The sequence below is a fragment of the Arachis duranensis genome, chromosome 6 (assembly GCF_000817695.3).
Source record: "Arachis duranensis cultivar V14167 chromosome 6, aradu.V14167.gnm2.J7QH, whole genome shotgun sequence".
NCBI lineage: Eukaryota > Viridiplantae > Streptophyta > Magnoliopsida > Fabales > Fabaceae > Arachis > Arachis duranensis.
In genome coordinates, this window is record NC_029777.3 from 101,132,074 (window position 1) to 101,159,526 (window position 27,453).

At 32.6% G+C, this 27,453-nt stretch overlaps 2 protein-coding genes and 1 pseudogene across 16 annotated transcripts; 2 read left to right on the plus strand and 1 right to left on the minus strand.

The window, feature by feature from the left end:
• The first annotated feature begins 4,473 nt into the window (after nt 1–4,473).
• LOC107495010 (protein RADIALIS-like 2) lies at nt 4,474–9,421 on the plus strand. Of its 15 annotated transcripts, none has more exons than XM_052251278.1 (9): nt 4,696–4,858; nt 6,331–6,388; nt 6,634–6,756; nt 6,840–6,897; nt 7,031–7,104; nt 7,414–7,502; nt 7,585–7,664; nt 7,783–8,343; nt 9,278–9,421. In XM_052251278.1, the coding sequence occupies exons 1-7, from the start codon at nt 4,827–4,829 to the stop codon at nt 7,652–7,654; spliced, it is 504 nt and encodes a 167-aa protein (XP_052107238.1). In that variant the 5' UTR covers nt 4,696–4,826; the 3' UTR covers nt 7,655–7,664; nt 7,783–8,343; nt 9,278–9,421. The 15 variants fall into 15 exon arrangements, with proteins under 15 accessions (XP_052107245.1, XP_052107246.1, XP_052107247.1 ...); XM_052251279.1 differs by having other exon boundaries at nt 7,964–8,343; XM_052251280.1 differs by having other exon boundaries at nt 8,040–8,343.
• Nucleotides 9,422–10,917: 1,496 nt separating this feature from the next.
• On the minus strand, nt 10,918–15,400 carry LOC107494924 (protein FIZZY-RELATED 3-like; annotated as a pseudogene).
• Nucleotides 15,401–26,419: 11,019 nt separating this feature from the next.
• Nucleotides 26,420–27,254, plus strand: LOC107495013 (protein RADIALIS-like 3). Its single transcript, XM_016116049.3, has 2 exons — nt 26,420–26,767; nt 26,997–27,254. Exon 1 carries the CDS (start codon nt 26,512–26,514, stop codon nt 26,755–26,757), a length of 246 nt encoding a protein of 81 aa, XP_015971535.1. The 5' UTR covers nt 26,420–26,511; the 3' UTR covers nt 26,758–26,767; nt 26,997–27,254.
• Nucleotides 27,255–27,453: the final 199 nt, after the last annotated feature.

The following is a 27,453-nucleotide window of genomic DNA, read 5'->3' on the forward strand; positions in this document are numbered from 1 at the left end:
AGAATAACAAGAGTTTTATTCTTATACCTTTACGCACATAAACGTATGTGAGCTTAATTCTTGGAAAAGAATTTTATGGCGTGCAAAGAGTTGCAAGAGGTTTCTCAATTTAGATCAGATATCCATTGGTCAAAGAGTTGACAGCAAATGTTGGTCTTGGTGTAGATACGCATAGCGCCTTCGTACCATCCAAGGAGAAAAAGATTTTTACTAGCGTACTCAGGTATTTGAGAATAAAACACAAAGGTTTTATTCCGTTACCTCTACACACATAAATGTATGTGAGTCTAATTCTTGGAGAAGAATTTTATGGTGTGCAAAGAGTTGCAAGAGGTTTCTCAATTTAGATCAGATATCCACTGGTTAAGGAGTTGACAGCAAAGGTTGATCTCAGTGTGGATACGCATAAAGTCTTCGTACAATCGAAGAATAAAATTTTTACTAAAGCGTCTAAAGGTATTTAGATTTGATCTATATATTATTAGAATAAAGTTTAAACACAAAATAGATCTTTAGGATTACTTTCTTTTCTTCCGCTGCGTGTTATGAACACATGGTAATCCCTCAGATTCAACAAATCAAAATCAGATTCAACAAATCAAATCCAGCTTCAACAAAGAAGATGCAGAAGCAAAAGCACTCAAGCAGAAGCAAAAAGTAGAAGATGAAACAGAAACAGAAATCGAAGCAAGAAGCAGAGACGGCAAGGCGGCGAGGAGCAGCGGAGCGGAAGCCGAGCCTCTCTCCCTGGCTTGCGACGGTGACGACAGCTCCAAGAAGAAGAAGGAAACAGATTCAGAAGAAGAAGCAGAACCAATGGAGCAGCGGCGTGGTCGAATCGGCGGCGACAGCTCAGCGGCATAGTCTCCCGATGACGACGCGACGGCGGCGGCAACGGCGCACCGCGTTTTCTTTTATTTTTTTATAAATTTTATAACTTTTATTATTATAATATGGGTAGTTTAGGAATAACATAAAAAATTTTATTAAAAAGGACGATTTTAATACAAAAAAAAATGTTAAGGATAATTTTAAATCCAAAATTACAATAGAGACGGTTTCGATTCTGACTCTCAAAATTAGGGACCAAAACAATACTTATCCCTGTTATCTACATTCTATCAAAATTCTTGCTAATTTTGTCATTGAATTCTCTTGTAGATATTACTCAACCGTCGTCTAAAAGCACATGATTTAGACCCAATAACATTTTCATCTCTGTTTCAGATAACATCTCAAAATAGTTTTATTCTAGTTAATGCAAAACTTCATAGATGAGTATAGTGTACATGTTTTGAAGCAATTTTCCTCTTGGATTATCGAAAAAGAAAAAAAAGTAATTTCTCCTCTTGGACCAAATTAAATTAATATACCTTCAAGCTAAAGTATTTTCTTTATTTATTCTCTTGTGGCCATTTTAGGACCACCTAGACACTTTTCTTTGTGACAAAATTCTTATTGTATACTCTGCAATAATACCATATCACGCGGCTCTGATACAAAACCCAAATTAACTAATTTTTAAGTACAAGAATATTAATTTCAACAATATATATATTTTATGATTAAGATTAATGACTAAAACTATTAAAATACTAGTATTTTTTGAAATATTAAAACGATTTCTAATTAATATTACTACTAGTCAATCAAACTCTGCTATTCAACTTGTACGGAAGGACCACATTGAAAGGGAATCATCCAGTATTGGTGGAGTTTATAGAGTTGCGAGAAAAGGACTCTATAGATAGTAGGTATCCTAGATATGATGGGGTCCTAAAAAAGAATCGGAATCCTCTTGAATCCAGTAATTATCATCCAATGATCATGTCCTACCCTACTACAGTATTACCCCCATTGCCACACATAGTGCCTTGGACGATCTAATGATATTGATTGATGATCATGCCACTTGACAATGTAAGTGCATGCACGTAAATAGATTCACTTAAAAGCTTCCCAGCCTTTCCGACAAAATTAACTTTTATGCATCAACTATGCCCTTTCATGGCCAAGTCTATCTTTCTATTACTTTTCAAATATTGTTTTTTTTACGGTACTCTCCTAGTCTGACAGTGTAAGAATTAATTCATGCAGATTTGAGTTTTATTTAAGAGTTTATTGCTGGCTAATATGTTGTTGCATATATAAGGTGACATTTGAATTCTAACATTTATTTAAGCGTACGAATGAACTAACCACTTGACTAATCCAAATTAGTTAAATATAAAGAATTATTTAGTCGGACACTTTCATGTGTGTATATTATTAAGTTTCACATTGTCAAAAATTGAAAGTTAATCTTTATAATTGTGAGACAATTTTTATCGCTTAAGCTCACTTTTGTGATAAGTTAGATCACTTAATTTCATATATATCTTATTGGACATTTATATAGACACTTTTTATATTGGCAATACGTGTTTATTTTTCGGACACATTTTATAGAACTATAGTAAAGGAATGAGGTTGATCAAATTGTTTCCACATGCTTTGTTTCAAAGTTATCACTGGAGCATGATAAAGATTTTCAACAAAGTATGATGCATAATATGGTCAACATATTAATGCTTGTGAATTCGTGCATCCTAAAATGCCAAGCATTTTTACTATACTTTCGAACATCGAATATACTAAGCACATTGGCCTACTTGGTAGATATTAGAGGGGAAAAAAAAGAAAGAAAAAGTTGATTTAATTTGTCCATATATATATATATATAGGACTGATGAATATACGTAAATACAAGTTGCTTCCAATGGCTACATCACTACACCGACCTTTGAAATATGATGCTTTTATATGATTTGCTTTGTCCTTATTCTAAAAATTAAAAATAATTGGATGTTTAGCATTCGGCAATGCTAGTGTACCAGAAATGGTTTGACTGCACACCACATATGCAAGCCCACTACCACAAATATTAAGACCTTTTTTTCTATTTTTATTTTTAATCATTTCTACTTTTATAAAAAATTAAAAAACATAACTATGTTGCTTTAATTATGTTTTTAATATTTTTTTACAAATTTTTAAAAACAAAAACTATTGAAAATTAAGATACTAAATGAAAATAGAAATCAATTAGACCATTATTATATTTACACAGTAAAAACTGACTTGTAGGAAAAGAAAATGACACTGCATGCTAGCTCTTTCACTTTCCCTGTTGAGAAAAGTAAAAAGAAATTATTTGTTGTTGCACAGTTTCGTTCTTGCTACACATTCAAGAAGAAGATGAAACCAAAAGAGAATTAGAGGAGAAGAAGAAGATATATATATATATATATAGAGAGAGAGAGAGAGAGAGACCTATTTTGTGTCTAAGTAGATTGATGTTTGGTGGAACTTAAGTGCAAGCGACCAAATTAATAGTTAAGAATCGTTAGATGAAAATTTAGTTAAATTAGTCAAATTATTTATTGACTTTCCGTTATCAACTTTACTTGGAGTAGATTGCATCTGAGTTTTCACCTTCATGTTTAAATATATATAAAAAAAATCAAAGTGACAGTTATTTTAAAATAGAAAAAATAGAAAACAAAAATAATTTATAATTTGATATTTTACAATTAGAATATTCCATGAAAGCTTAGCGTTGTCTCCTACCACAGCAGATTCAGTAGGTTGGACCGCTAAGAGACCATGCAAAGAAAGGCATAAAAATAAAGTTATATAGGCTTTAGCAAATCTAGTTGAGGAGGGAATTTTCATATACGTTGCCAGTATCTGAACCACAACTCAAAATTTTTGTTTATTGGTAGTTTACTTGTTCGTGACCATATTCCACTCGATCCATATCTATCTGTATCACTGTATGGTACGGTGTTTTTTATTAACTACTAAATTAAAAAAAAAAGGTTAGGAAAAGGTATACTTTATACCTCTATCAAACATTTCAAAACGTTTCAGTTTTATATTTGATTAAAATTGAACTAAGTCAACAATTTTTTTTTCAATTTTATCCTCTTCATCTTTCATCGTCTTCTTTCAAAGTTTCAATTCTCTCTCTCTTTACCACCATCTAATGCAATACTTGAGAAAAATTATGAAATGAAAATACCGAATTATTTTTCTTGAGAATCAACCTTAACAACAAAGGAAAAAATTTAAGGTCGAAAAAGACGGTATATATGCAGAGAAGTAGAATGACTAGGGGTTGTTTTACCATGTTGGGTTGTTAGTGATGTTTTTATTTTAGTTGTACTTATGTTTATTCCTGTTTGCTCCACCGATGGTGTAGAGCCTTTTCATTCAAAAAAAAAAAAAAGTAGAATGATGAGAAGACAATATAAGAAGGGATTTGTTTCTATTCAATATGCATGTTTGGTTAACTCTAGTTAAATGCGGATTCTCCAATATTGCTTTCCAAATTCTTGGTCCTGCTCTATATTCTGTGCAAACAAATAATTCAAATTCTAGTTGGTTTGCCCAAACATTATATTTCTTCTTCTTATAAATAGGAACACACATTACCATCCTCTCTTCAAACATCATCATCAGCTTGGAGTCTTATTCAATAGAATAGAGCCTCGCTTTCATTTAAAACCTTCTTATTTTTAATTACCATTTTTTCACTATACACAGTATAAATATAATGGCATCGAGTTCAATGTCATCTTCAGGGTCATGGAGTGCTAAGGACAATAAGGCCTTTGAAAGGGCATTGGCGGTTTATGATAAGGACACCCCTGACCGTTGGTACAACGTTGCTCGCGCCGTTGGCGGAAAAACTCCCGACGAAGTTAAGCACCACTACGCACTTCTCCTCCGAGATGTTGGCTACATAGAATCTGGGCAAGTGCCATTTCCAAAGTACAAGACAAATGGAGGCTCTAATTAGCTCAAAAAGGTCAAAGTAAGCAACTAAGCATATTTTAGTAAATTCTTGAATTATGTTATTTAGCTAAAGAAAAAATTGTTAAAAAATAATCAGAATTTATTATTTTTATTATTAGTTAATTATTTATATTTAAAAATATAGAATAAAATATATTATTAAATTAAAAAAATTAAATTAAAAGAATTTAATTAATGATTAAGAGATAATTAAAATTAATAAATTCTAAGTCTTAATATTTTTTTTGTCAACAATTTTATAATCAATATATAACTAATTATACACAGACACTACAATATTTTTTAACTATTGCAACATATACTGCAAATAACACTAAAAAAGTGTTATCTAAACTAACTAAAGACAACACTTAATATTTGCTACATAAAAATAAAGCTGTTGCAACTTTTTTTTAACAACACTCCATAAATATTCTTTTTTAATCAATTAAAGTACAAGTAAAAAGTGTTACAAGTAAAAAGTGTTACTTTTGTAAATTAAACCGGCAACATTTGTGATATTTATATATTACCCTTTATAAATGTTGTTTTTAAATTTTTAATAAACTTCTCATTATAAATGTTGCCAAAAATAAATTAAAATTTTTTTTCAAAAATTTTGACCTTCTCTCCAAATATTTTAACAAAAAATACTTTTTCCTTCTTTTAACTTAGCACAAAACACATCTTTGTAGTTTATATGTTATTTACTGATTCAAATCTAGAGTTCAAAACAAAATTCCAAGCCCTATTTTCGATTAGAAACCCTAACCCCTACCATTTCAAAATTTTATTGATGCGCGATTTTCCCTTGTTTGTTCGATTTCCTCATCGTTGCTTGTGAAGTTGTGTTCCTCTCTGCTCGTGTCGCCGTCGCGCTTGTCGCTGTTCGCGCGCCGTCGTGCTCGTCGCTACTCGCATCGGCGCATCGCCGTCGTGCTTGTTCGCTGCTCGCATCGTCATCGTGTTCGTTGCTGCTCTGCATTTCCTGATTGTTGCTTCTGAAGTTGTGTTACTCGCTGCTCACGTTGCCTTCGTGCTCGTCTCTGCTCACGAGCCGTCGTGCTTGTTGCTGCTCGTGCGCCTTCGTGCTCATCGCTCTGCATTTTGAACTTCTGAATTTTGCTCTGCTCAATTCCAATTTGCTCGCCTTCTTCTACTTGCGACGTTTTTCTTAGCCCCTGGCTAGGTGCTGATATGCTTTGCTTCCCCGTGGTGCTCGTGCTCTTTCCATCACAGATAGTCTCCTTGCTTTACTCAGCTTTGTTATGGCTGAAGTTGATGAGAAATTCTGGTAATGATAATTTTTCTTCATTGATGAGAAATGATTGTTTAATTAATTATGATCCTATTAAATCACTGTAATGTTTTATTGTTATTGTGTATTTGCCTGCTTGTGCTTTAATCACTAAATGATGTCAATTTTAGGGCTTGGAATTTAATTATTGTTGGTGGAATCTCAATTTAGGGAACTTAACATTAGATTCACAGTTGTTGTAGGTGTTGGAGTTGGCTGAGAATGCTTCCGGTTCAATCAATTTGCTGCCAGGTTTTTCACAATGCTTCCAATTATCTTCACTTTTTCTTTTTCGTACATGTCTCTGTTTCTTGTATTTTGAGTCTCTGTCCTTGCTGTCTCTAAGTATTTTGGTTATTTTAAAGAAAACTCATGTTATTTCAATGGATTCAATACATGCTTGTGGAGTTGACATTTGACTTACTTGCATTGCTATTTAATCAAAGTTTTACTTGGAAAATGTTTTTATACTCTGTTGTGGATTTATTTATATACAGAGTCATGATAATTGCTTGGCTGATTTATCTGGAGCATTGCATTGTGATGCTGTTATGAATTTCAAGTTCTCTAGAACTAAGTGTTATCCAGCAGCTGCTGCAAAAAACCGTCACCTATGTGAGGTTGCTTTCATTTTTTATTATTTTTTATATTTATTTGTCGTTTTGGCCTAGTTCTACCTAATTTATATCCATATTTTGTCCAGAGTCTTGCTGACAGTTGCTTTCCCATAAGCCAGGGGCCATCAGCAAGCCGTCTTCATGGTATACTTGTGTTTTTTAATTTTAGTTCCCCTAGTTTACTCTTGTTATACCATTTTGGTGTTTATTGTAACCCATTTCCCCAAAAATAAATTTGAGATGTGTTTCTTATAGTGCTCTTTTGGTTTGATGGCAGAATTGTTTATACACCAGTTTTGTGATGCTTACACCTGCTCAGGGAAACAGAAGCCTTTCTCTAGAGGAGGCAAGGTATGGCCCAATTCAAAATGTTAATGTATAATAAGCTTATCATTTGTTAAAAACTTGTCATTGCTGACTTTTAGCAATAAAGGGATATCTATAAAATTCGTCGGGTAGATGATCTACATTGGGCTATGGGTAATGTCATTAAAAAAATTCCATGCAAAAGGTTTAGGCATTCTCTTTTTCCCGTTTTCAGTTCATCATGCAACAATTTCTGAAGATTTTATATAGCCAATTTATCATCACAGTGATCAGTGAACACATATCATATAGGACATGCCTGCTGTTTATTAAACTTGGTATTTTTCTCTGCAGGAGCAAAGTAGTTTCTTCCGCCTGGCTGCTGGAGCATTGATCTTGGTGCTACTTCCTGTGTTCTATCTTTTTCTTTATCTTGTTCAAAGGTACCTTTACATTTCTATATCTTTATCTTGTTAATCAAGGTTTTGCACCGTTAGTTCCTAACATTATTGGGGGAAGTTGCAGTGATATGAAGGGTCGAACTCAGGAGCTTCGTCGCATCTCAAAAGCAGGATGGAAAGGCAAGCCGTCATGAGTCATGAATGGTAAATGTTTATATCCCTTATAAAGATAGCTTATCGAGTTATCGCAAGACAGAATGGGCTGTATACTGATAAAATTCAATATCATAATGAATTGTACACTTTAACTTCCCACTTGTAGTGTCCTTCATGGACAATTCTACAATTCCTAAAGACAAGAAACTGGAGATCTACACTGCAAAATAAAAAAAGAGTAACTAGTAAGTGTCCAACAGAGAAGAGTTGAATCTAATAAGAAAGCTGAGGTTGGCTTTGTGTTATGAAGTTAGAGGGTACTGAGATTTTGAAGTGCAACTATGCAGCAAGAAACATCCCCAGAGGTGTGGTCTTGTTACCCTTCACTCTTGTTGTGATAGTGCTCCTCTTTCCTCTCCTCAGAACCTTGAATATATCAGCTTCTAAGATATTTGCCACAAGCTTTGAATCTAAAGAAGAAACAAGAAGGACTAGTTGCAATGTTTTCTCTGGGAACTAGACTCCTTATCTGAAGGGACCGTACTACAGCAATGAGACATGCCCTTTCATATTTGACAAGCAGAATTGCCTTCTACATGGAAGACCTGACAGGGAGTTTCTTCAATGGAGATGGAAACCTAATGAGTGTCAGCTTCCTCTCTTTGATGCTACTCAGTTCTTGAAGATGGTCAAAGGGAAGTCAATGGCCTTTGTTGGGGACAGTTCTGTAAGTAATTAATTTTACTCTTTAATTTTGAGCTTAATCAACAAACCAGTCTATTATACCTCGATTCTTCCCCCAGTTCCGTCTTGTTTTGTTTCAGTTCTTGAAGTGTATGAAGGGGGATACACTGACCAAGAAACATTAATTTTAACTTTTATATATGTTGCTAACTAGCTTGAATCTAGTACAGTAGTTCTCACATACTTGATTACAGCTGATGAAAGACTCCAGAAGTCTCGGGCAATTATCCTGCGACATGAACTTAATATTAACTAGTAATTAACCTATGAAATTCTTAGACATGAACATAAAAGTGAAAGTTTTTATGTGACAAATTTTGCCATGACTTAATGCTTCTAATTAAGTTTTTTTGTGATAATAATGTGTGACACTGGGCCTGCCATCATAGTTAATAACACATCACAGTTGTAATTTTCCAGAGGTTAGGACTAGCCATGTCCTTGGCTGACTTTCAATTTTAATTTTATGAATTATTGGCATTACTGTTGGACTGTTATCTTTTAAGGAAATTTCAAATTGTTTTCTTATTCTCATTTAGATTGAATCTAGTGCCTAATGCTGACTGTTATTTGTTAGATATCTCATGGTTTTAATCATAAATTGGTTGATGCCTTGACTAGTTTCCTTGTAAAAAGTTACTAACGAGAATGCTTGAACATATTAAAAGTTCATCCAACGGAAATGCAGTTATATACATCGGATTAAATTTGCTTTCATGAGAAGACCCAGACCCATTCAATTTATCCATTCATTCACACTCATGATATTTATATGTTGTTAGGAACATTAGAACGAGTTTTTTAGACCTATTTATTGCTTTTATATCTATGTATTTAATATTATAAAAAAATTCTATTATTATAATTTTTCAGTTTTAATGATAAGTTGTTTATTTTTTGTTGTGTATTATTTGCAGATTTAGCATATGGGACAAGTCAAGCATGGATATAAAATATGCAAGTAGATTGATATCTTTTTGATAAATATTAATTACTATTTTGTTATGACAATTATTGTTAAACAAGAATTTTATTATTTTGTTGAGAATTATCGATGAACATGTATTTAAAATACTAATTGAACCTTTTAATATCTATTTTAATTTTTACTTTATTATTAGTTATTTTGTCTTTTTTATAAATTTTTTCTGTTGTGCACAAATTTATTTATTAATTAAAATAATTACATATGTATGAACAAAAAATTTTATTGTAAATTTTAATTTTTGTATAAAAGAAAACTAGCATACCTCGTACATGATGTCTACCAACACACTCTCCAAAATTGATTGTAAGCCTCGAACGCCAATGTTTTAAGATATTTCTTTTCTAGAAATTGATCTCATAGTACTTTATGTGAAATGCAATTTTACCTAAAAACAAAATAATGTTAGTTGTCAACAGCGACGGATTCATAAATTTTAATATGCAATGGCCAAATTTTAGACATTATTTTAATTAATTTTTTATTATATTTTAAATATTATTTTGTAAAATAACTCTGACAACTTTTTTTTTTGTTCTTTTTCTTTCCTTGCATGCTGGAAAACCTGAAGCTCAATTGACCAACTGGCATTAACAACAAAGAATTCATGCGTTTTTTCTTTGCAAAGCAACATTTATAGGACCATATAGGTCAATAGGTGTAATTGTATTGCAAGTAATATAGCAATGGACTATAGATCATAAGAATAGGTCCATCGATTCCCCGTTCTAGTTTAATTTATTATCCATCATGCAAGAATAATCAAATATGCTGGTTCAAACCATTAATAAAGATGTAATTATTTTTTATGCACATTAAGTGTGTTTTTTACCAACTTTTTTTGGTGACTATTTTTAACCTACTTTAATCACTAACTCATTTGATATTTGTTGGATATATACTATAACATTTTTAGGTTGAGGCAATATTTAAAAAGTGTTGTCTAAAGGTTGATAAAAGGTTGCTTTTGATTTATGGCAACACTTTTAAATCTAAGACAACGTTTTTAGGTGGCGTTGCATATGCAGCCGTTGCCTTAGATCAAGGCAACATTTTTTTGTTTTAAAAGCAACGCTTTTGAGAGCAACACTTACCTCACTTGGTAAGTGTTGCCTTTGGTTGAAAAACAACACTTCAAAGGTGTGTTTGAGACAACACTTTTGCAGTGTTGTCTCTTCTCTCGTATTTTGGTCACTGCTAAAAAGTGTTGCCTATTTGCAATAAAATGCAACTCTTTTACGTCTTGCTTATAAGTTGGAATTTGCAATCCTTTGAAGTGTTGCCTATTAGTTTTGAATATACAATCCTTTAAAGTATTGCCTTTTCTTTTGGATATGCAATCATACAAGTATTGTCTAATATTCAAAATATGCAACTAATAGAAGGGTTGCCTTTTTAGCAAAAATAAAAATTACTTTTGTAATACAAAAATAATAAAATTTACAATACATTTTTTTGTTCATACATGTGTAATTATTTTAATTAATAAATTAAATTTGTGCGAAAAAATTATAAAAGAGACAAAATAACTAATAATAAAGTTCTAATTAAAATAGATATTAAAAGGTTAGATTAGTATTTCAAATACATATTTATCAATAATTCTCAACAAAATAATACACAACAAAAAATAAGCAGCATTTTTCTTAATACACAACAAAATAATTCAAAAGCTTCCTTAATCTCCTGCTTTTTCTGCTGGGTCAAATGATGGTGTTCTTTCGATTTGTTGTGCTTCCTAGATTCCCCTCTATATGATTCCCTTCTATATATAGATGACTGAAAAAACAAAAGAAGAGTTATTGTCTAGGATGCAGCATGCTATTCCTTTACCAATAAACAATGATCAATGATCGAAAGCATAGATAAATTCCGTGTTGAACAATCTATGTTGTACTCGCTGTGTCTCTTGCTCAAAGGATTAAGCCAATAGCTACACTAATCAGAAATTTGCAGCAATTGTTGTGCAATGTTAACTTATTTTAAATTCAGCTACAATAATTAACCATAAGCTTCATGTATTCTTATCATTCAAAGCTACAACTAAGTAGAGTTATTTTTTTAAATAAAAAACTAAGGCAATAGATTAAGTAAGAGAACCTGCAAGGTCTGGATGTGTCCGAGTAAGCTTAAGCCAATTCATTTGACTATATCCTTTTTCAAAAGGAAGTTTGGTCCGAGCTGCCGGCTTTGCAACAGGACTCTTCAATTCTGGAGACCTCTGAATCGAATTCATCCCATTACTCATAACTGATTTCTTATTCAATTCATTCGGCTGACATGAAGTCGCACTGGTTACGGTGAAAGACAAAGAACCAACCTTGTCCTCCTTTATAGAGTCCGAATTATTTGCAAAACCATCCTTCCACAAGAAACCACCATCTTGATTACAAGTAGTAGAGGGAGAACTTGAGGATTTTTCTTTTATGGAAATATCAGCAATATCCGAAGCAAGGTTCTTTGTTTCAATACCCTCCTGTGAACTAACCTATAAATCCAAGGTATCAAATTAGAAGAATAACACTAGATATACAAATTCTTATCAAATTCTCAAGTAACTCAAATTCTTATCCTATGGAAAGTGCTTGGATTGTGTAAAGAGAGATCATAAAGATGGAGACAAAGAGATATAGCAATTGAGATAATGACACACAAAAATAGTTTCTACAAGAGTCTAGTAAAGGCCATCATGATTTGTCTTTAAACAAAATTTTTAAAAGTAGAAACTAGCATGCCACCCTTATAGTGATAACACTTTTTACCTTTTCTTCCCAAATTCCTAATCTTCAAATAAGAACCCTACCTTAGTCAATTCTCATCAACTCATCATGGATTTCAACAAGGCTAAAGATGGGATTGGCGTTGTTTGTGTGCTGCTGCTGGAAGTTTTGAAGACACAAGCAAGAGAAAGGAAGCAGCTAAGACTAGGGATAGATTTGATAATATAATAGTAATGCTAATCCTTTTATTATTCATTGTGTGTGTACTTTGTTTGGAACAGAAAATCCTAAGTAGACAAAAATCTTCTTGTAGCTCACTTTTCTTCTTTGGGGATTGTTAATAGGGCAATGCGTACAGGAACAAAATGGATGAAAGAAATAATGGAGTATATATCACCTCATCTAGCTTAGAAATTAAATTTTCTGCACACATAGGCTTTGCAGATACTATATGCTATAAAAATGTCCATGTGGAATCGCACAATATAATCCCCCAATTAAATTTTAATAAAAGGCTCACTTGCAAGCCATGACAGGAATGGACATGAATGGAAATGCTTATAATTTCGAAAACAATGAAACCAATGGTGGTGCAAATTAGGTACCCTTGGGCTCTGAAATGCTTATAATTCCGAAAACAATAAAACCAATGGCAAAAATGCTTATAACTAATTCTAATTAAAAAATAATATTTTACCTAGTATCAACTAAATAAAACATAATAAACAAACAATCCTATACCTTGTCCTTTTGGTACTTGTAGAAGACATCTCAATACCTCTTGCCTTTTTGTCATACTTCTCTGCCACGTGTATCAGCAATTCAACTAGTTAGTGCTTTAATTTCTTTGAATTTGCAGCCAATACTACTTGATTAACTAACTTTCATATATAAATTAAACTTCTAATAAATTTCTTTGAATCACTGCATGCATAAAATAACACAAATAAAGCAAGACTAATTACATATTAAAAATAATTACAAGGATGTTATTTATTATTATTAGTTACCTTGAGCTCTTGTAAGGATGAGTGACAAAACCGTCTTTAGGTGGCAGTGGCACTACATTTTTGTTAAATATATTTATGAAAAGAGTTCTTATATAAACTGAGACATGTTCTTCAACCCACTAATTAACTCTAATAATTTAGACCACTTCTAAATATGCATAGAAAAATAAGTGAAAAAATTAGATGAAGAAAAAGCATCAAAGTAAAACCTGCTTTTCATAAAACCCCTAAAAGAAATACTAATCTGAGCCCTTGTATAGGAAAGAGAAGAACTAATAGATATAACCACCATGTAAGAATAATTCTCCTGGCTCTTCAGCTATTCAACAAAGCAATAATTTGAGATGTCAGCTAAATACTTATTCATATTTTAAAAGCAGCACAATTGCATTCACAACTGCAATTTCTTAATCATTACCAAGTTCAAGTTAACTTAAATATCAAACAGCATCTTTAATGGTTACAAGCAAATAATTTTTTATGCCAATATATTGAATAATGAAAGCAAATTTGTTAACAATTAAACGAGGAGACAAGCTTCCAAATGCAAGCCATGGTGGGAACTTAGTGGAGTAATCAAGTCCTAATATTCCATTTCTGATCTCTTTATATACCTTTAGCAAATCCTACAAATGTGAAATCTCACAATTGAGTTAGATAACCCAATGTAACAAGACACAGATTTTCCAAATCGACTATAGTCTTCATGAGGCTTATGGCATTGTTTGGATTCCAATCTCCTTTTCAGTTTAATTGGTCTTCCTTGGAATTTTTCTTGCCAATAAGTGCGTTTAAGCCAAATATAAATTTGACACTGCATAAGTGCTTACAGGTGTTTTCATGGATGGGAAGATATTCCAGAAGCACAATGTCTCATCATCTCCTGCACTAGTGACTATTGTTTGACCATCAGGAGACATTGCAAGGTAAAGCACTCTTATGTTGTGGCCGGTTAGAGTTGCAACCTAATAATCAAATTCAATATTTTTATTACTTGAAATTCTCCACTGCCATAATAAATTGAGTAAAATATTACCCTTGCTAGTGATGGATATTTCCACACCATGATCTGATTCCATGAGTGCTTACTATCTCATTCACATTTTTACTCCAAGCAAGGTTGCAAACCTAGTCAAACATTGTTATTGTTATTATTATAGAACCATTGTACATTATTCATTCATGTCTCAATATACAGCTTAGGAAAGAAACCTGGCTTCCAGTGTCAACAAAGTTCAACTGATAGCCATTTGTAGTGTTCCAGAAACGGATACACCTATCGGCGGTGGAACCGCCGGACGCAAGGAGACCGCTCTGGTGAGGCAACCATGCTATAGCCTTCACGGCAGCTGTGTGCTCCATGAGTCTCAATGCCGATTGCTGAGAGTGCTGATTCCATACCAATAGCTGCTCATATAATAATAAATCATTACATTCAATCATGTTTTGCTTTTTAATCTACACTAGTGTGAATAAAAGCATACCTGATTATCATTACCTCCAGAAGCAAGTTCCCTGTCATCACAGGACCATTTCAAGCCACAAAATTGAAAATTGGTGACATGCATAAGTCTCGAACCAATTATGAGGTATTATTGCTTTTTTCAAGGCTTCAAATTAAGAAGTGGAGAAAATGGCTTGATTCCGCGGGATTGAAGTGTGGACCATGGAGCACTGAAGAAGTCGAAGAAGAAGAAGAAGTAGAAAACAAGTCTCTGAATAGTTTTGTTATTTCAACAATTCAACCAAATTAATTATGTAAAATCTGGAAGAAATTTTTGTCATGCCTGAGAGATCTATGCAAGCCTTCAAGGACGACGGTGCCTTCAAGGAAGAGATGCCTGAGGACCGAGGCGAGAGGCGAGAGGCTTGAGAGGAAGAGGTGAACGGTGAAGAGTTGTCGACTCGTCTGAGATGGACAGAGCACGGCACCACGACGGAGCAAAGCAGAGGTTTCAGAACGGTGGAGTGGATAAGAGATTTCAAAATGGCGGAGAAGAGCAGAAGTCTCAGAACGGCGCAGGTAGAAGAACACATCAGATCAGACTATAGCAAAACGCGATGTGAGCAAAAGAATACGGTGCGAGCAAAGTAGAACACGGCGCGAGCTTAAGGAGTGATGAACACGACGACGACGAGCAGAGAGGAATGCAGAACGCGCGTCAATTTCGTTAAAGGGGAAATTGAGTTAGGGTTAGGATTTTGATTCTGAAATGGTATGGTTCGAGACTTGAGTTTTGTTTCTAAGTAATGGTACCCAGGAATGTGATGAATCAATTATTGCTTGATGTGTTTTGTGCTTCTTTTCTTAATTTTGGTTGAGTTGAGGAGGAGAAGAGTAATTTTAAAAAATAAATAAAATAAAAATTTAGTGAAATAACTTTAGACAACACTTATAATGGGACATTCATTAAACATTTAAAGGCAACTCTTAGAAAGTATAATAGATAAATATTATAAATATTGCCTATTTAATTTATAAAGCAACGCTTTTTCACATGTATCTTAAATTGATTAAAGAGAACGTTTGTAGTATGTTGATTAATAAAGAGTTACAATAATTTTATTTCTTTGCAACAAATCTTAAATGTTGTTTTTGACTATTTTAGACAACACTTTTTAAAAGTTATTTATATTATATGTTGCAATAGCTCAAAAATATTATAGTAACATATCTAAAAATTATTTTATATTATATATATATATATACACCACATATTTCTGTATGATTGTACCTCACAAAAATTAAAATTAGTATACTTAAATGTTCTAGGTGATATTTATATTCATATATATTAGTGCTATTGCTTTATAGATAATAGAAAAAATAGACAAAAGTACACCCGAATTTTTATATAGTAGATAAATATATTTTTTAATTTTTTAACGAGTTATTTGCACACATGAATATAAAATTTTGTTGTCAATTCTACCCTTTCGTGACCTGGGTAATTTTTTTCGCGGTGATAGAGATCAGGTGGCACGGTATTATGTGATGTGGCCAATTTGGGGTGTGACACAGTAGAAAATAAAAAATATTACATGATGAAATTTGTTGAAATATATTTATAAGAAAAGGGTATAATGGAACCACGGTTCATCCTCTTTCTTCTCCAATTCCTTTGAATCCTAGGGTGGAAAAAAAACCAACCAAAGTTGCAATCAAACTCATAAGCCAGCATCTCCCAATCCTGCTCCTACAACCCAATCAATGCCACAACCCAAAATCCCAAACGTCAATCGAAACGCAACCCAACAGCAAAGTGAAGCAGAAGTCCCACCTCTTAATGGTTCCTAACAAGAATGTCAGAATGAAGTACCCACCCAGCAATCTAAGAATAGTCAGAAGAGTATCGTATAAGAGGCCAGCACTGACTGGTCAAAGATTTTTGCAAGGAGGAAGGAATGAGACACCAAAGATCTTTGTTCCTCACATGGAACCTGATTCCTCTGATTCATAAACAAAATCAGAATTCACATACCTCAACGAAAAAATAATCTCCCAGGGTTCCACTATATAGCAGACTCAAGCACCACTGCGTCAAGTCTATGTAGACACTTGCCATTATTGTAGTTGAACTTCTTCTTCTTCCTATTTTTTGGGATAGAAGACGAGCCACCACAGTCACTGGCACAAGCATGAGGTATATTCTTCCTTCGTTGAGAGTGTGATATTTTGATACATTAGAGTTTACAAACCCCTATTACCACAGATAGGAAGAAGATGTATAGAGGAAAATGAAGAGAATGAAGGAAGAATTTTTTTCACCCTGTGTTAGGGTTCTTAGGGTTTGAAAGAATTAGAGAAGAAAGGGGATGAACAGTAATTTTATTGTGCCCTTTTCTTATATTTATTTCAATAAATTTAATAATATAATAATTTTATTTTCCACTATGTCACCCCAAATTGGTCACATCACACAATACTGTGCTACCTGACTTCCACCACCGTTGGAAAAATTATTCAGGTCACAGAAGGGTAGAATTGACAATGAAATTTTATATTCGTGTGTTCAAATGACTCATTAAAAAATTGAGAAGTACATCTGTCCACCGTATGAAAATCTGGATGTACTTTTGTCTATTTTTCCTATATAATAAAAATTTGTTTATATCATTGTCCAAATAGTTAAGGCTAGGGGTGGCAAAACGGGTCGAGCCCGCCGGGCCGATCCGCTAAACCTGCTAAAAATGCAGGTCGGGCTAGGATTTGGATCCCGCCAAATTTAAAAAACCCGCCAAATCCGCACCGCCAAATTGGCGGGTTTTGGCGGGGCGGGGCGGGACGGTCCGCTGGGCCGAAGATTTTTATTTTTATTTTTATTTTATTAAATAAAAGAGTGATTACTATTATAAAATTAATAATTATAGAATTTTTAAATACATTTTGAACAATTTTATTGAAGTTAAAAATTAAAAAAATAGTAAGAAATTATATTATAATTTGACTATTTTTTATTTGTATTTGATTTTTTAATTATTTTTTTTGGTTAATTTTAATGAATTTTATTTTTCAAAAAAAAAAAAAAAGTCAAGCGGGCTAGCCCGCCAACCCGCAAATCCGCCATAAAGCGGGGCGGGCTAGCATTTTAAACCCTAGTTGGCGGGGCGAGCCGGTCCGCCCCGTTTATAGGACGGGCCTTGGCGGGGCAGGATGGGTTGGGGGCGGGGCGGCCCGCTTTACCACCCCTAGTTAAGGGCCTAACTCCCTTTGATGGGCAACTAGAGAAGATTATATCAAGAGCTACAGAGATTAACTTACTCGACTTATTTAGAGCACGGATATCCTAACTATATGACATGGGTTAACTCTCACTACAACAAATGCAAAAGATAACGGCGACTAATTAGTAAGATTGGGCGGTTATGGAAGCGGTTTGCATTTCAGCTACAGAAAGAACTAAGATAACTGCGGTTCTCTTTTCAACAGCCACAAATCAAATCAAGAAGAGAGAAAAAGCCCTAAGTTTTCCGTCACTCACTCGACCAAGTTCAGAGCTCTGAAGTTTGAATGACTCCCCCTTTTCCAATACTAGCTTCTCTTCAACCACCACCAACGCAGCACCACCATCGATCATTAGATATTTTTTTTAGAGTTGTTCAATTGTAAGTATTAGCACTTATATTTAATAGCTATTAAATATAAAAGTAGTTGAACAAAGCATCTTCATTGAAACAATATAAGTAGTTGAATGATATAATTAGTATCTAATAGCTTTATAAGTGCTAATAACTTTTAGGTGTGTTAGTGTTGTAACTGAGAAAGGGTAGCTATTAGCTACACTTGATATAATAAGTGTGTGGTGTGACTCCTGCTACTATATATAGCAGAGAAAACTCTTCTTGTAAACACACTTTTTAATACAATTCCAAAAGCATTTTCTCTTCTAATTTCATTTCTCTTACTGAAACTCTTATATGGTATCAAGAGCCTCAAGATCAAGTTATTGATCATGGCCTTCTTCATTTCTACTTCATCCTCAACAAAACAACCTCTCATTTCCATAGCTGAAAAGCTTGATGACACCAATTTCAACACATGGCGCCATTAAGCATGGCTCACAATTCAGAGTCTTTTAATGGAGACTCATCTTGATTGGGCTAATGCTCCTAATAGATTTGAACCTGTGACAAAATCTCTGCTTGCAGCAGCATCAAAGGTTGATGCAACTACCAAATTCGATTCTGCAAAAGATACTTCAACAGATCTGCTACAAGAAACTGAAGCATTCAAGATCTGGAAGCAAGATGATATCTCTCTTACCACATGGCTCATGGCTTCAATGACTACATCATACAAGAACAAGATCGTTCATTGCACTCGCTTCTGTGATGCGTGGACTACCATAATCACCTATTTCTTCTCGACGTCCAAGACAAGAATTCAAAGCTTGAAATCCCAATTAAAATGTGTCAAAAAATAGGTACAGTTCATGATTATCTCTCCAAAATTCAAAAGCTAGTTGACTCCCTTTCTGCTATTGGGTATCAATTGGATGATGATGATCATATCCAAGCTATTATTGATGGATTGCCTGAGAATTATAGTGGTTACATAACTTCTATCATGTCAAGATTGGGCATTCTCTGTTAGTGAGGCAGAATCCTTTCTTCAAGCATATGATGATATGCTTGATATATTCAAGACTCCATTTTCATCAATTTCCGTGGCAACCTTCACACAAGCTTTCTTCCCGTCATCAACTAGAGGAATGAGTGCAAGACGAGGTCGTGGTGGCAGTAGATCCCAAAGGGGTGGTTGGTGCTCATGGCAACCTCCAAGAACAAACTGCCAAATTTGTGGCAGGGTAGGTCATGCAGTATGGAGCTGCTACCATCGCTTTGATCAGCAGTTCCAACCAAACCCAGCATGTCCTACTCCTCCACCACAATTTTCCTTTTCCAATACATGTCCTCCATCACCATCTGCCTCATTCCATCAGCCACAAGTATATATGTCTACAACATCCTCCATTGGAGACTCATCTTGGTATGCTAACTCAGGAGTATCTCATCATGTCACTGCCGATCCCAATAATTTGCTCTCTCATTCTGCAAGCAATCTTGATCATGAGCAACCTTTTGTAGGTAATGATGTAGGTATTTCTATTCATAAATCTGGATCCTCTTTTCTCGTTAATAAAAATAACAATCTTGGTTTTAAATTGACAAATTTATTATATGTTCCAACTTCCAACAATCACACAAAACTTACTCAGTGTTTCAAAATTTGCTAAAAAAAATGGCGTTTTCTTTGAATTTTGGCCTTATCATTGTATCATTCGTGATCAGGTAACTCGGGCCCCTCTTCTTTAGGAAATCACTGAGAATGTCATCTATACATTTGATGATCTTTATGTGCCAAAATCAATTTCTCTGTCTGAAACCCAATTGCATAATAACTCTCATACTATTGCTACAAATTTTCCTTCTTTTATAAATTTTCATTGTAATTCAAACAATTCTAAGCATAGTTTTAGGAATCATAATGCTACTTTAACAGCAACCTGTACAAGTGTTCATGATGTAGAAATTTGGCACAAATGATTGGGCCACACTTCAATGAATAATCTCTTTCGTGTTCTTAAACAATGTGATATTCCTTTACCTATAAAATCATCTCATTCTAAAATTTGTAAAATCTGCTCTATTTCTAAGATTCATACTTTACCTTTTAGTGATTCTAATACTACATATAATTATCCTCTAGAGTTAATCTTTGCTGACATATGGGACCATCCTCTATTGTATCTAGAAATGGTATAAAATATTACATTAGCTTTGTAGATGCGTGTACTAAATATACATATATTTATTTGTTGACTAATAAGTTCCAAGCTTTTAATGCCTTTCAAAACTTTAAAAATCAAATGGAGACGATGACTGGACATAAATTAAAATCTTTGCAAACAGATAATGGAAGAGAATTTGTGTCTGCTGCCTTCACTACCTTTTTAACTGATAATGGTATCAGACATTAGACTCTCATGTCCATATACACATCAACAACATGGTAGTGTAGAGAGAAGGCATAGAAGTGTAGTTGAGATTGATCTTTTATTATTGGCAACTGCATCTCTTCCCATGCAATTTTGGGAAGATGCTTTTGCTACTGCTATTCATATAATGAATAGACTACCTACTGTTGCTCTTGATTTTATATCACCGTTTGAAAAATTGCATAATCGAAAACCAGATTATAGTGCGTTAAAGGTGTTTGGGTGCACTTGTTTTCCATTTCTTCAACCATACAATAAGCATAAACTTGAATATCGCTATGAGAAATGTTTATTTTTAGACTATGACATTAAATTTCATGGATATAAATGTATGAGTAAGTCTGGAAAAGTTTATGTCTCACCATGTGATCTTTGATGAGTTGAATTTTTCTTATCATGATTTGTTTCAAAATTTTTCTGCTCACATGACTAACACTGAATCTGTTCCTAGCTATATTACTGATGCTTATTATAGCTTACCCTCCATATTAAGGTCACCAAATACCACCATGACAAATAATTCGTTCTCAAATCAAACTCAAACTGGTGGAACAACTATAAATTCGCAATCACCTACACCTTACAGAACACTAGTATTACCCCTAATCTAGTTTTAGAGATTAATGTCTCTATGCATAGTGAGGCCACTGGTCAGGGACTTAATCCCCCTCCAAGTCAGGTTCCTCATCCAACTACCAATACACATAATATGGTAACAAGATCAAAGACGGGTATACACAAGCCAAAGGCCTATATTACACATATTGATATTGATCTTAAACAACAAGTACCTAAAACTGCTGCTCAAGCTATCCAAACCCCTCACTGGAATGAGGTTATGGATGCTGAACTTAAAGCACTAAGGCAATGCAATACTTGGTGTCTTGTAACTCCCGTACCGAATGCAACTATAGTAGGGAGCAAGTGGGTTTTTGCCATTAAATGAAACTCTAATGGTGAGGTTGTTCGTTATAAAGCTCGTTTTGTTGCCAAAGATTTTCATCAAACCAAAGGCATAGACTATGATCAGATATATAGTCCTGTGATAAGACCTTCTTCTGTTCGTGTTGTGCTTACTCTAGCCGTCACACAAGGATGGGTTCTACGTCAGTTTAATTTTAATAATGCTTTCTTAAATGGAATTTTAATGGAACAGGTTTTTATGACTCAACCACAAGGCTATGAGGACAGCAATACTAACCTGGTATGCAAGCTGAATAGGCCCTGTATGGCCTGAAACAGGCATCACGGACATGGTACTTAACTTTGAAAGAAACATTGACAAAGTTTGGGTTTGAAAATACTTGATCCGATATTTTTCTGTTTGTAAGAAAAAATACCAAATTAGTCGTATACATGTTAGTATATGTCGTTGACATTGTTGTCACTGAAAATAATGCTAATGAAATTGATCTATTAATTAAGCAGATCTTGGTAATTTAAATTTTTTCTTGGTATAGAATTTTCTTATTTGCAAGGAGGACGTGTATGCTCACAGCCAATCCAGTTTTTCATAGTCTGGAGTGTTAGTGTTGTAACTGAGAAAGGGTAGCTATTAGCTACACTTGATATAATAAGTATGTGGTGTGACCTCTGTTGCTATATCTAGCAGAGAAAACTCTTCTTGTAAACATACTTTCTAATACAATTTTAAAAATATTTTCTCTTCTAATTTTATTTCTCTTACTGAAACTCTTATAAGGTGGATATTACAATGAAGATTTTATAATTGTTTTCATGCGAAAACATTCTCTTTTGACTCTTGGATGATGGATTGTATAGTTAGATTTTGATATTTATAAAAGTGTTGTCTTTGTTTAAAATGTAGCTAAATAAATAAGTCACATTTTTAAACAAAGCATTTTCATAAAATACTTATATTGAAAAAATATTAAAAGATTAATATTCTAATTATTTATGATCATATTGAATATATATGTTTAATTTATTTAAAAAAAAAAAGGTAGATTCCTAGAGCAAAGGGATAATGCTAATTGAACTATATATGTGGATACTACTTATATTGCTAATTCAACGCTAATTATTAACTATTTATGGTGACAGCGCCACCGCCAGAGATAAAGCATCTTAACAATATATAATTCAACTACTTATTATCATTTTCTATCTCTAAAATTATCAAAAAAACAAAATACTTATTATCTTAACTAATCTAAATTTAGTTAGAATAAAGTATATTTTTTGTGAAAACTTAGATGTAGTCAACTTTACGTGAAGTTGATAATTGAGAGTCATTAGATAATTTGATTGATTTGACTAAATTTTCATCTAACGACTTTCAACTATCAACTTTACTTGAAGTCGACTGTACCTCAGTTTTCATCATATTTATAATTTTTTTTAAAATATTCCTAACGTTTAGTTGTTTTTAATTTTATTTTTAATTTTTTTATTTGTGTCAAAATTATCTTTAGACGTTAATTCTATATAAAATGTTAGGGACAAATTTAAAATTTTGACACAAATAAAAAATGTTAAAGATAAAATTAAATGAATTAAAAATGTTAGAAATAAATTTGAATAAAATTGAATGTTAAAAAATATTGTTAAAAAAATTTCAAACATTAGAATAAAATGTATACCCTACCTTTTTAGTTATCATGTTTTGTTTGTAGCATGTACCCTGCTTATAATAATTCACGGGCTTAATTAGCCACTAGAGTGTTGGAATGTTGATATGGACAAAGTGCAAAAAAGAAAATTAGAGTATCATTAGCAGCAAATAATGAGATGGAAACAAAAATGGATTTGATCTTTTACAATTAGAATATTCTTAAAAACAACTTACATATCGTTATTTTGTTATGCTTCCATGAAAGCTAATAGTTGTCTCCTACCACAGCAGATTCACTAGCTTGGACCCGCTAAGAGACCATGCAAAGAAGGGCATAAAAATAAAGTTATATAGGCTTTAGCAAACCTAGTTGTGGAGGGAATTTTCATATACGTTGCTAGTATCTGAACCACAACTCAAAATTGTTGTTTATTGATACTTTGCCCGGTCGTAACCATATTCCACTTGATTTATGTATTAAGGATTATGTTAGGTAATTAATAATTTTTTTGAACAACATGAATAATTACTAATTAAATCAAAACACATTATACCTCCAAATCAACCACCTAAATTTTAATATTAGAATAACCATCCGCACATCTAGTGAAATGAACATTCGATATATCCATTATTCACATTGTTTAATATTTTCATTGTCTACCTATATTTTTTCTTTAATTAAAATTATTGTGTGAAAATAAATTAATTTTATATTAAATATATTTGTGGTCTAAATAAATTTAAATGATATTTCCTCAACAACATCGTAATAAACGCGATATAGCAATAGAAATAAAAGAATATATTGTTGAATGAATGTGTGGAGTTGAAATAAGTTTATACGTTTTTAATATTTATCAGTATTATTTTGAATATAATTTAAAAATTTTTTATTAAAATTTTGTATGTAATAAAATTGTGAAAGAATAGGAAAAAAAATAAATAAAGGAAAGATGAAGAAATTTTTATTGATTGTTGATGGATTGAATTATGAAGGTAAAACTAAATATATATAGAGCATTATCTACGAAAGATAAAAATAAAGATAAGATAATAAGATAAGAAGATAACATAAAGATAAGATAAGATAAGATAAGATAATAAAGACTAAATTTGTTGAGCTGAATTTGTGGGTCACGATACTTCTTTATTGTTGTCGGTGGCAAAATGGTTTTAGTATGTAATGTAGCGTTTGGTGGAGAGACAGAGACGGAAAGACTGAGACTGAGAGACAGAGACTAAGAGACAGGGATTGAAATAAATCTCAGTATTCTTTTTGGTGCAAAATGGGAGACAGGAATTAAAACAAGAATGAAACTCTAATTTAATTTGCACTAAAATTGGAATTAATTAATTGAAATGAAAATATTTTAGGTATAAAATATTATTAAAGTTTCAGTCTCCATCTCTAAAAATTTCAGTCTCTTGTGTCCCTACTTTTTAGAGGTACTGAAATACTGAAATTTTTGAGACAAAGACAGAAATTTTAGTACCAGTCTCTAAACTCTCAGTCTTTGTCTCAGTACCTCAAAATAAACACTACCTAAGTGTCCTAATATGTGAAATATGTGAAGTAATCTAATAATAAATAATAACAACAAATAAAAGATATTAGATAGTTATTCACAGTAATACTTTTCAAAAAAATTTTATCGTTGTTAACAATTTTTTTTTCTTTTATTTTGGTGAATCAGCTTTATGTATATGTTTCGAACTTGTTGTGGATTCAACATAGCTGTAAGATAAACTCCTCAATTGCATTGTCAGCAGTTGACACAGATAGGCATATATAGTTTTATATTTAGGAAAAGTCTAGGGGGCCAGCAGTTTTATTGAATTTTGGCCAGCATGTAACCAGTAGAGGAAGGTGAGCCATTGGATGAAATCTCATACCAATCTCACACTATCAAATCATCATTGATGGCTAGTTGATGGCTAACAATCACAAAAATTACTGCCCCCTAACATTGCTCTTATATTTATACAGAGATGTATAGTAGTATATATTACTATTTACAGATGCGATTTTTCGTTAAATCTATTTCTTTGTCGTTAATGTTGATTCTCAAGAAAGAAATGTGTTATTTTCATTTCATAAATTTTTCATTGCTGTCGGTCGTGGTCACTCGTGGTAGTGAGAGAGAGAACTAAAATTTTAAAAGAGGAAGAGGAAAAATGGAGAGGATAAAATTAAACCGTTTTGAAGTGTTCAGAAATATAAAGTGTATTTTTTCTAAATTTTTTTTCTTCAATTTAGTAATTAATATATGAAAAAGTATAGGTATACAATAAAAATACATTAAAATACACTTTGCCTGTTTCTTCTCTCTGCCTGTTTCTTCTACCTAACACAAACTTGCTATTCTGATGTTCTAACCCTTCTTATATTCTATCTTTATGTACTCACTAGTCACTTCTGTAAAAGCTTTTTTCAATCTTTCCCTTATTTATTTTTTTGAAGCTGTTAATATTTTTTAAAAGGTTTCAATTTAATGTTTGAAAACTTTGCTTCTTTTAAGCCAGATTCGTGTTGTGCATGTGGAGCAGACAAGCACATGAAAAAGGAGAAGTATGTAGTTGTGAATAAGAAGAAAGAATACAAACACGTAGCACGTATTTCGCAGACATTCTCCAATAAACAATGCGACAAGATGATCGTCATGTTTTAGTAAAGGGAAGTGTTAGGGACAATGATTATCTTAAATAACATGAACAATATCAATCAAATACAAGTACACTATATCCTAATTTAATGCTACTCATTAAATTTACTCTTTTAATCTTATTAATTCACATTGTTCATACATTGTTTAAGAATGTTATTAGTTACCTATATTTTTCTTTTACTAAAAAACGCGACATTTCACTTAGCGTGTTCTGAATAACCTATTTCTAAATATTCCATTTTAAAAACTAAGAAAGGCTTTTATTTTTAATTTTTTATGCATGAAAATTTCTATAAAAAAGAAGGTAATATATATATTTAGAGAAGTAGAAGGGTGGATAGTAGACAATAATATAATAAGGGATTTATTTAATTTTGGTAAGTCCTATCTATTCAATATGTTTGTTTAACTGTAGTTAGATGCGGATTCTCCCATATTGCTTTCCAAATTCTTGGTCCTGCTCTATATTCTGTGGTTCCTCCTAAGAAAACAAATAATTGAAATTCTACTTCGTTTGGCCAAACATTTTATTTACCAACTAACTAGCTTTGAACACTCCATTTCTCTCCTTATAAATAGGAACACACGTTACCATCCTCTCTTCAAACATCAGCTCTTCAATTCCTTCTGAGTCTTATTCGATAGAATAGAGCCCCGCTCACTCTCATTCAAAAACCTTCTTATATAAATATAATGGCATCGAGTTCAATGTCATCTTCAGGGTCATGGACTGCTAAAGACAATAAGGCCTTTGAAAGGGCATTGGCGGTCTATGATAAGGACACGCCTGACCGTTGGTACAACGTTGCTCGCGCCGTCGGCGGAAAAACTCCCGACGAAGTTAAGCGCCACTACGAACTTCTCCTCAGAGATGTTGGCTACATAGAATCTGGACAAGTGCCATTCCCAAAGTATAAGAAAAATGGAGGCTCTAATTAGCTCAAAAGAGGTTAAAATAAGCACATTTTAGTAAATTCTTGAATCATGTTATTTAGCCAACAGTTTTATAATCAAGATATAGCTAATTATATGCACAATTATTTTAATGATAATTAATAAATATTAAATAAAATAATTTTAAATTATTTGAATTGATTTTTAATTGTCCTTTAAATATTATTTTGTAAATAATAACTCTTGCATTGGCAACTTTTTCCTTCTTTGTCTCTTTCTTTCAGTTGTAGGCTGGGAAACCTGAAGCACAATTGACCAATTGGAAGTGACAAGAAAGAATTTATGCGTTTTTTCTTTGCAAATAGCAACATTTATAGGACCATATATAGGTGTAATTTTATTCCAAGTACGTATAGCAATGGACTATAGGTCATAAGAATCAAGTACATTGATTCCCTGTTCTACTTTAATTTATTTTCAATCAAACAAGGATAATTAAATATCCTGATTCAAATCATTAATAAAGATATAATTTTTATGACATCAAATATGTCTTTCGAACTAGATAATAACTTATTCGATATTTATCCGACGCACATAATTTTTATGTTATAGTAATTTTTGATAAGAATAAAAAAGTACTTCTCTTAATATATTTAGACACATTTAAATATTATTATATATCATTATATTAATCTTATTTTTAGTTTATATTTTTAAAATAAAATAAATTTATAGATA

Bases quoted from the DNA above. Each gene is read 5' to 3' on its own strand.
- LOC107495010 (XM_052251277.1), top strand. From the start codon at position 4,827: ATGGAGGCTCTAATTAGCTCAAAAAGGTCAAA. The intron at 7,105-7,413 runs GTATGGCCCAAT...TTTTCTCTGCAG, and splicing joins CTTTCTCTAGAGGAGGCAAG to GAGCAAAGTAGTTTCTTCCG. The intron at 7,503-7,584 runs GTACCTTTACAT...GGGAAGTTGCAG, and splicing joins TTTCTTTATCTTGTTCAAAG to TGATATGAAGGGTCGAACTC.
- LOC107495013 (XM_016116049.3), top strand. From the start codon at position 26,512: ATGGCATCGAGTTCAATGTCATCTTCAGGGTCATGGACTGCTAAAGAC.